Source organism: Leucopleurus acutus (assembly GCF_964270905.1).
Source record: "Leucopleurus acutus genome assembly, chromosome: 13".
Classification (NCBI taxonomy): Eukaryota; Metazoa; Chordata; class Mammalia; order Artiodactyla; family Delphinidae; genus Leucopleurus; species Leucopleurus acutus.
The window spans coordinates 56,101,915-56,112,331 of NC_139155.1; the positions used below are offsets into that span (position 1 = coordinate 56,101,915).

General features: G+C 45.1%; 1 protein-coding gene across 16 annotated transcripts in view; it reads right to left on the reverse strand.

The window, feature by feature from the left end:
• DLGAP1 (DLG associated protein 1) overlaps positions 1 to 10,417 on the reverse strand; it is a gene marked incomplete at both ends in the record, with an annotated part of 319,449 nt that overhangs the window by 54,713 nt on the left and 254,319 nt on the right. For 13 of the 16 annotated variants that reach the window (XM_082852573.1, XM_082852574.1, XM_082852578.1 and 10 more), the window contains one exon: positions 4,133 to 4,509. In XM_082852573.1, the coding sequence (XP_082708699.1) occupies positions 4,133 to 4,509 (377 nt within the window). The remainder of the gene's footprint in view (positions 1 to 4,132; positions 4,510 to 10,417) is intronic. The other 3 variants (XM_082852565.1, XM_082852571.1, XM_082852572.1) reach the window with 1 other exon arrangement.

The window sequence follows — 10,417 nt, forward strand, 5'->3', positions numbered from 1 at the left end:
AAGCAGGGGTCCGAGGATGGAGGACGTTGTACTCTGTTCCAGGCTCGCCCCACCTGTCCAAACTCAGCTTATTTGCATCAAAGCGTTGTCATCTTCTTAAGTTTTAGTCATTGCAGATAAATTTACCTCTCTGACTTTAATCCCCTTAGTTAGATCCAAATATTGACAAATGTCACCTCTCTTATATAGTATGTAGGGTAATCTACTTAAATTTATGAAGAGGCATTCAAAAATTTTAAATACGTTGCAGGGTTAATTAAATCTCTGTCCTGAAAAAAATTGAGAAAGCCCACGGCCGACGATACAATTTTAGTGTTTTTGGCTAATCAAAATTTTAAAGGAGGATAATACTAATAATAACAATCAAACCTAATATTTATTGAGCCCTTAATACGCCAGGCACTATGCTTTGAACTTTACATATATTGTATCCATCAGTTTTTTGTTTTTAATTTTATTTATTTATTTTTTGGCTGCGTTGGGTCTTCATTGCTGCACACGGGCTTTCTCTAGTTGCGGCGAGCAGGGGCTTCTCTTCGTTGTGGTGCACAGGCTTCTCATCGTGGTGACTTTTCTTGTTGCAGAGCACGGGCTCTAGGTGCACGGGCTTCAGTAGTTGTGGCACACGGGCTCAGTAGTTGTAGCTTGTGGACTCAGTAGTTGTGGCACATGGGCTTAGTTGCTCCGCGGCTTGTGGGACCTTCCCGGACCAGGGATTGAACCCGTGTCCCCTGCATTGGCAGGCAGATTCTTACCGCTGCGCCACCAGGGAAGTCCCTATCCATCAGTTTTTATTACAACATATAAAGTACCCGATGCAATAGCAACTATTATTATTCCCATTTTCCAGATGAGGAAACCATTAAGTAATTGGCCTAAGTTCACACAGGCTGTAAAGTAAATAATTATAATATTAACTATTAGATATAGATTAAATTTAAAATGTTGGGAAAGGCTTGAAAACTCTGACCCTAAAAAGGTAAACTGTGAGAAAGAGCCCAAGGTCCTAGTATCACATATTTGGGGGATTAGGATTTAAATTAGATTACAGTGTAATGAAATTTGATGACTATTTTGTAACCTAAATTTAAATTTACTTATTATTCTCCATCAAAGAAGCAGCATAATGTGGTCACATTAGATGCCAAGGTACAATCTAGGCTCTGTCAACATAAGATGTGTGACCTTGGGTTCTCACTTCTGGGGGAGAGAAAATAACCCACCTATGCCATAGGGCTGCTGTGGAGGCAGAATGAGACAACCATATAAAGCACGCAGTGCTCTCATATAATTTCTATAACTGTGAACAATGATTGGAGGAAGAGTAAGAACAATTCTTTAGCTCACTAAAATATCCAAATATTCAAGAAGCAGGGTGGTCTCTGAAACAAAGACTTTCTCCCCAACATTATTCGTGAATTTCAGAGTAGTTCCGTCTTACTGGGTAAAAATAATAATAAGTTGGATGTCATATAGTATATGAATGCTTTATTCTAAGAATTATTTAGAGAGTAACCTAACCAACCAGCAGAACTGGGAGGTGATTAAGATAGAAGCTTTTAAATAAAATGAACAGTAAGACAGATAATTACCTTTAAAATACATTGTTAAGTGAAAAAAGGCAAGATATAGACTAGTGTGAGGTATATGCTGCTACTATCTGGGTAAAAAGGGGGATAAATATATATTTGCTTGATAATGTGCAAAACACCCCTGCAGGGAGATGCAAATATTGGTTCTATTGATTTTCTCCGGAAAGGAGAACTGACTGGCTATTTTTTTTTAAATTTCATTTATTTATTTATTTATTTATTTATTTATGGCTGTGTTGGGTCTTCGTTTCTGTGCGAGGGCTTTCTCTAGTTGCGGTGAGCGGGGGCCACTCTTCATCGCGGTGTGCGGGCCTCTCACTGTTGCGGCCTCTCTTGTTGCGAAGCACAAGCTCCAGACGCGCAGGCTCAGTAGTTGTGGCTCACGGGCCCAGTTGCTCCGCGGCATGTGGGATCTTCCCGGACCGGGGCACGAACCTGTGTCCCCTGCATTGGCAGGCGGATTCTCAACCACTGCGCCACCAGGGAAGCCCCTGACTGGCTATTGAATAGCAAGGGGAGAGAGGCTGGTCACTGTATGTCTTTTTATAACTTTTGAATTTTGAGCCATAGGAATATATTATCTATTGAAAAACTAATGTAAAATAAAGAAAAAAATTTTAAACATTAAGGAAGTAGAAGAAAACTAACATTACTGGGTGCCAATTATGTGCCAGATAAGAAAGGTGGAATTTTTAAAAAATTCCGGTAAAACAGACATAAAATTCTCCGTTTAACCTTTTTTTTTTTTTTTTTTTTTCCGGTATGCGGGCCTCTCGCTGCTGTGGCCTCTCCCGTTGCCGAGCACAGGCTCCGCACGCGCAGGCTCCGCGGCCATGGCTCACGGGCCCAGCCGCTCCGCGGCATGTGGGATCTTCCCGGACCGGGGTACGAACCCGCGTCCCGTGCATCGGCAGGCGGACTCTCAACCACTGCGCCACCAGGGAAGCCCCCATTCAACCCTTTTTAAGTATACAGTTCCTGTGGCATTAAGTACATTCCCATTACTGTGCTACCATCAACACTACCCAGCCCCAGAATTTTTTCATCGTCCCAAACTGAAAGCCTTACAGGAAGCTGGATTTTGTAAACTCCCTCCTTCAAATAATCCTACGTGGGCTCGATGAGAAGACAGTCTCAGGAAGATTAAATAATTTGCCTGGGACGACACAGAAGACCGGCGTCTGCTCTTCCCTACCCCTCGAAATCCTCTGGGCTGTGGGAGGGAATTAACTCCTGGGATTGGGGCTGGGGTGAGGGTGGGTGGAGGCTGACTTCAGGCCCGGGGCCTCCTGCTTGGTCATCTGGTCCCAAGCACTCGTGCTACAAGTTCTTTTAGGAAACCTGACAAGTCGTGCCATGGTAACCCGTTGGTTATAAAAAAGCATTTGACTCATTGCTACCAGAGAAAGTTGAATTGTCCTTTCGAAGTGGACTCTGCAGAATGGATGGTGAACATCCATCATCGTTGTGAAAACGTCCCCCACGCCCGGTGCCTAGACGTGCCTTAGAGTTGGTTCAGTGTGGATAGATTTATGGGCCACCACGTCAGGAAGTTATTATTCAAAGGGCACCTGCGGAACGGTACAGCACAACAAAAATGGGGGGAAAGAATGACTCTTCTCCACGGATGGGAGGAAATTTCTAGCAGGGTAAGCCAAGCTGAACCCATCTAACAACCAAGAATCAGTTTGATCTTATCGTTGGGCAATAGAAAACAGAGAACTGAACTGAGAAGCCTGCCGAAGGATCTACCTTTTTAATGAAATGCATGATTAAATAGCCCACAGTTACGCTGACCCTGGTGCACATTCTTTCCTCGTGATGCTGTGATGGGAGTTATTGCTTTCCACACTCTCCTTCCCTTTGGTCTCACTGGCCATCACTCCCATGTCTGTGAGAAGTGGTTCACATTTTTGTTCTCGTGTTACTCAATAGCGTTGAACACACCGTAACACCATCCAGTCATCCATGTTGTTCTTGGGTGCCCACTCCTTTTTTGAGAATCAAAATGTGCATTAGGAATTGAGGACACTTTATGTTTGATTGTGTTCATGTTTGTTTAATTCTCCTCCCCTTGTCTCACCACATTCAATTTCGAGAACAAAAATAAAAGCTGCTCATCAACTATACTTCAATTTTAAAAGATTGGAATTTTGGGGGGAGAAAAAAGATGCTGATAATGTCTATAGACAAAACACCTTCGTAATTTTTTAAAATCACATTTCACAACGTACAGGAGTCCAGAGCCAGTAATTTGAAAGTCTGGTCCTACATCATCCGAAATGGCAAGATAGTGAATCTTCTGGAAAAAAAAAAAATGGGGGGGTACATTTCTTCATTTGGGGTTCCTATTTCTTTTTTTTTTTTTTTTTAACAAATTTATTTATTTTTTTGGCTGAGGCACTCAGCTTGTGGGACCTCAGTTCCCCAAACAGGGATTGAACCCAGGCCGTGACAGTGAAAGCGCCGAGTCCTAACCCCTAGACCGCCAGGGAACTCCCTGGGCTCCTATTTCAAAGGACAGAAAGGGAGGCTGTTACCTGTATCCCAATGGACAGGCATCGATTCTTCTTGAAGTGGTCCTTCTTCCTGTCCTCTGCAGTGATGGTGGCCATGGCGGTGGTGGTGGTGGTGATGGTGGCAGCATTGTTGCCCATGTGTTGACTTGCTGGGCCGTGGATCTGGGCATTGGCGGCTTCGATGGCGGCTGTCAGAGCCTTCATACTGTCCAGGCTCTCCGTGGAGTTGCTCAGTCCAGACTGGCTGATAATATCCCCTCGCTGGCCCTGTCCATCCATGTAGGCGTCCTGGGCCGACTCTGTGCTACTCTGGGCTGTGATAGAAATGAAAGGTTTCGTGGTAGTTCTGGGTGGGACTGGAGGTGGTGTCTTCTTATATGTTGTAATGCAAGATGACACTGGAAGACAGCGAAAACAAAGACACTGATTTCTGCATGGGTTTTAATTGTCAATATTGTAACTGACATCCATTGGAAATTAGGGCCCACGAAACACACCAAGACATTGAACGTGAAGACAGGTCTGTTGATAGACTAAGTGAGATCCCTCCTTAGGAGGCATATTTGGGCCTCCTCTAAGGCGACACCGTCATACGACTGAGGGGGAAGGAGACTGAAAAACACTGATCTCTGAGATGGAAGTTTCTAAAATGGAGATTAATATGAACTGACATAAAACAGACAGGACTAGCCATCTGTAGAAATCTTCCCGGGCAACAGGGCACCCTGAGAGATAATGTATAACACGGAAAAGACCTGGGAAATCTTTGCCTTCTCAGGGAAATATTAACCACAGCTAATGCTGAACAAAGTAACTCATTGGAGAAGATTCTGGGGGTCAATAAAGAACATTGAAAAAAAGAAGAAAGCAAAGAGGTTGTGAGCCTGTGTGTTCTAATCCTAAGAACAGGGCAAAGTGCCCGTGGGGGAGGGGGAGGGGGAGGGGAGGGGGAGGGAGCAGGGCGCCGGTGCGGGGGCTGAGCTCAACCCACTGTCTTAACTTCTTACACCTTGCTTTTATCTTCATTCCGTTTCTCCTCCCTCCTTTTCTTTTTCTTTCTTTCTCTTCCTTCCTTCCTCCCTCCCTCCCTCTTTCCTTCCTTCCTTCCTCTTTCTGGGTATGTGCTCACTCTATAAACTTTAGTTCTGAATTGTGTTGCTGTTTCCGAGCAGATCCGTCCTCTGAGAGGGAGGAAACCACACACACGTCTCCTACTGTAAAATAAATGTACCCGCTAGTTGGGAGATCAGCCTGCGTGTGGCCTGTAGGAACCCACTCCCCAAAGTGCTGTCCTTCAGGGCGACGTGATCAGCCCAAGGTTCTGCACAGTGAGGCGCCCCTTTTGGAGGTTCCCACTGGAGCAGCCTGCAGCCCCTGTCTGCAAACATCTGAGGGTAAACCCAGGGTCTTGAAGAAGCTGTACACACTGCTTCTCAGCATTCCACATCTGTGGAGCACGATGCAGTAAAACACAGATTGAAGAGAATGAAATTTCCACGTGGGAACCGCCCCCTGGTAAAGAATGATTCCTTAACCAGCTTTCTAAAGACTTTTGTTGAGTCCCCTTAAAAAATGGTTCAAACTATTGTGTTTCCATCACTTTCTCCCCCACCTCATTCCCAGCCCCAGCCTCAGCCTTTCCTTTTGGGACTGTTGTTAACACCAGATCGAATAGTCCTGAGCACACAATGCTAGCTAGTTACCCATGGTTCTAGTTGTCACTCAGGCCATCTCGCTGAATGAAATACTCACTTCGATATTCAGGGTGTTTCCTGAGGTCACTCAAAAAAATCATCCTACAATGAACAATGAACAGAAGGATCGCATTTCTCTGCCCTGCTGTTCCACTGCCCTGTGATTTGGTGTAATTTCCTTAACCATAAAAGATGGGGACAGAAATGTTTGGCTACTTCCCAGGGCTTGCCCAAGAGTTGAAGGAAAAGAAACGCACAGATGTCACATTACAGTATCACATGTGCTCTGGAGGTGAGGGTAACCTGAATAATAGAAATGTAGCCTCCTCTCCATTACCTGGGACTGGCAGAGTCTCCCCCAGGAAAACCTTCCATCTCAGCTGTGCGTGAATCACACATCTTTAAATAGGAACAGAGCTCAGCGGTACGCACTCCAAACTCCGCAGCTTTTAGCTAACGAGCCTGGGACCAGCAGAGGGAAGCTCACCGCGCTGGCGGAGGCAGAGCTGGAGCAGGACCAGCCCGGGCTCAGGTTATCCCACCAGCCACAGGGAAGCCAAGGGATGCAGACAGGCGCACCGCTGATGTTTCCCTTCCCTTGATTGAGTTTCATGCACTGGAACCACTGAGGAGCTACTTTCCGCTTCCCAGGACATTTGAAGGGGGTAATGCTCGGTGTCAGTTACTCAGCTGCACACCCGAGTGGGTGGGCCGGGGAGGGACCATCATTAGGATAGAATCAATCTATCTATTCGAATCTAAGAAACTAGATCATTTTATGACTTCTCCTACAATGTGAACTCATTACAGTAAGTCCCCTACGTTGCGAACTTTCAAAGATGTGACCGTGCCAGCTGTTGTGCTGTACTACTGTACTTTTCAAGGTACTGTACTGTAAGAATAAAAATGTTTTCTTTATTTTCTGTGCTTGTTTTTTTTAGTGTATTATTTGTGTGAAAAGTATTAGAACCCTATTACAGTACAGTACTACATAGCCGATTGTGTTAGCTGGGTACCTAGGCTAACTTTGTTGGACTTATGAATGCACTCTTGGAACAGAACTCGTTCCTGTGTAGGGGACTTACTGTATTTTGTTCGAAATGGGTTCTCAGGACATTCAGCCCACCTATATTCCAGAGAAATTAGGTGCCACGTCCCAACATCAAATGTCTGATTCTTTGGATTGTTCACAGCTCCTTGTGAGCTGTCCCCAGTTCCCTTCTTGGGTGTGGATAATCAAAACCGGACAATGCGGCCAAATACAGTATCGTATCATTTGCTGTGATTTACAGCACGATGTGGTACCTATGATTGGGGGGTGGGGGTGTCACATTATTTCCAGTGTGATGTCGGGGTTGGCTACGCACCCCCTGGGGCCAAATGCAATTTGGCGCCATCTGGTGGCTGTTATCATTTCCTCTTCGATATCAATAGGGATAATTCTGGGGACTTGGATCGCCGGGGACTTTCAGGACAGCAGCAGCCATGCTAGGCATCCACTAGAGTTAGACTGGACAGGGAGGACCCTGGGGACATGGCTTCCTCAACAGGCTGGCCCAGCCCCAATGCCCAAAGGAGGTAAGAATTTGAGATTGGCTCACTCTGAATTAGGGGACCATCCGCCATGGGGTTACATCCCAGGGGCTTTACTATGAGATTTTACTGGTGTTTAGAGCTTGGCACAATTCTGCCAGGGCCATCGGAGTCAAAGAAGCACCACCTGTCAGTCATCAAATAGGAATTTTAAAGGAATTCAAATCTTTAAGATTACACTTTGAGGGCGAAGAAAGGAGACCCAACACACAACTCACACTTCTCGCAATTCCCTTCCCCCTCATGCCCCAGTTCTTGTGCATTTGAGGCTGCTCCAAACACTCAGACAACTAAATCCCCCAATTTTTCCCAGCATCACGCTTTCTTAGTTTCGCAGGCTAAGCCCTAAACACTTCTCTTCTCTCTTTGTTGTTGTTGTTTTGTTTTTAAAATTCTACTCTCGTGATTCAGCACCACGAATGATTTAGAATGCACTGAGATCTGCGCTTCCCTGGTGGCGCAGTGGTTGAGAGTCCGCCTGCCGATGCAGGGGACGCGAGTTCGTGTCCCGGTCCGGGAGAATCCCACATGCCGCGGAGCGGCTGGGCCCGTGAGCCATGGCCGCTGAGCCTGCGCATCTGGAGCCTGTGCTCCGCAACGGGAGAGGCCACAACGGTGAGTGGCCCGCGTACCGCAAAAAAAAAAAAGAATGCACTGAGGTCTGAGCACCAGGAAGCATGTGGTAGAGTGGGGTCCAAGGACGGTGAAACACAAGTTAATAAATCTTGTCTGGTCAAGACAGAAACAAAAATGAGGGGCTTACATGCAGTAAGGGAAACACTTCGCTTGTTTAAGAGGAACATTCTCAAAAACACTGATTAAAAAATGCAAGTGCTCCTTTTACTCCAGTGGAACTTGAAAAAGAAATGATGCTGTTGGTTTAATCATTATTACTGCTTTCCTTTGTCGGATAGGTTTATTTGTTCATATCAGATACACTGATTTTTTTCTCCTTTGGGTTCTGGTGATGTGCTATCCCAGCGCAATGTTGGCTGAAAAGTCTCCTATCCATTTACGAGAAGAGTCAGCAGGAGCAGGTTTCCAGATCTCACTGTCATTACTTTCATTCACATAATAGTGCAATGCAGCAAGAGACCAGAGATCAGTTTTTACATTTGAATTAAGAAAAAAAATTTTTTTAAAGAAGAACTTATGAAGAAAAACAAATGAGAACAAATCCCTACCCTAGTTCAGTTTGTAGCTGATTCTTCAATATTTTCTCCATTTGCATAGAAAGATAATGCTGTTGTACGTCTCAGAAAGACCAGAGCCAGGGATTATTTTTGTCTGGAGTGGTGAAGGATTTCTGGAAAACTACCTGGACTCTCTTTTCATTCCGGTTATCCTATGTATGTCAGCTGGACACAAAACAGATGTAGGAGCAAACCTACTTTTTATTTCTTCTTATTAATATGGACTTACTGGTTGAGCGAATGGGTCACACACTCTAAAGCTATGTTGAGGAATTATTTAGCAGTTCCTGGTTGCTGAATGTTAGAAACGCTTTCAGATACGAGAACAAGCCCGTAAGGAACTACAAATAAAAACACAAAAGATCAACAGAAGAATTCCAAAATATACAAGTACAGGGCTGACTCTGTAGGTGTAAACAAGCTGTCCTACGTTGTTCTTAACCACAAAGCAGGCTGTGACTTGATCTGCTTTTACTAGTAAGAGCAACTTTGGATTTGCAGTGAGTCGTATCAGATGGTCTGCTCTTGCTGAGTCCAGACCACCAGAGAGAGAAGGGCTGCCTGGAACGGTCTAGTTTCGGTCTAGTTTCTATCGAGGACAAAGGTCTCCCGATTTGTGTGATTTGGTCCAGCTGAACAGGAGGTTAACAAGCCCTCAAAAGGAAGTGCTTTATTGGAAAAGAGATTTAAAAAGTGGAATGGGGCTAACAGTGGGGTGCTGGAACTGGCTCTTATCAGCTGGCTAGATTCAACTGTGCAAATCCCTCCCCAAGTCTGTGTTCAGTGACATTTCCTTGCTAGCTTGAAACTGACCTTGGTTTGAGTGTTTACACCACAGGAATTGGCAGGTGCTGTGACTCAGTAGGTATCCCCCCCAGAGAGGTGGTTGTTAAGCATTTCCAGCACACCTACCACACAGACCCGGTGCTATACAAAGTGTAACCCACAGACAGGTTTGGATTCACGTATCTGATGAGTGCACCGTGAGATAGGTCATGAAAACACCCAGAGGGAGCGTTTAGAAACTTTATAGCAATTCTACAGAGATTCTGTTGTTGAATCCATTAGAATGATGACGGCTTGTCTTTTGCATGTTTTTGTTTTTTTAATTTATTTCTTCTAGTAATTCATTTTTATGGCATTTTACCAAAATGTTGACCTGCAACAGATTTGACATCCAATAAGAAAACAAACTGTCCATCACCAGAGATAGTTTGAGAAGCACTGATTTTGGAACGTTCGCAAATCCAGGGGACAGGGCAGTGGTATTGCACGTGAGATTGAGAGACTAGAGAGGTAACTTGAAACTACAGCCTACTTTAGAAAGCAAAACGATACGGAGAGGCCAAAGGAAAGAAATGTGGGAGGACCTAAACTTGGGACATAAAGGGAGGACTGCACAAATACAGGACGGGAAGAGTAGACTTGTGGTTTTAACGTCAGGTAAGTTGTCTATTTCTATGAAGGTGTGTCTGCATAGATGTGTGATATCTAGAATGAGGGAAGGATTGCCTTGCCGCCTTCCTGCCCTCCCTTTAAGGGGAAATCACAGGGTTCTCTGAGGACCATGTCTTATATAAGGAATGGTTTAAGAAGAGAGGGTATTTCGTTTGCAAGAGAAGGTAGTCGGAGGGGTTTCCCATTATTTCGAAGGCTATTGTGTAAAGGATGGCATGGACTCAGGCCGTATGAGGCCCGCAGGGAAACCACAAAAGGAAAAGCTCAGAGAGGCATAAAGAATACTTTTCTAGGAGTCGGTCGTCCAAGGATGGAATATGGGGCCCTCGCTGGGGAGTGAGCTCTCTGTCTGAGAAGTAGGGACCCAC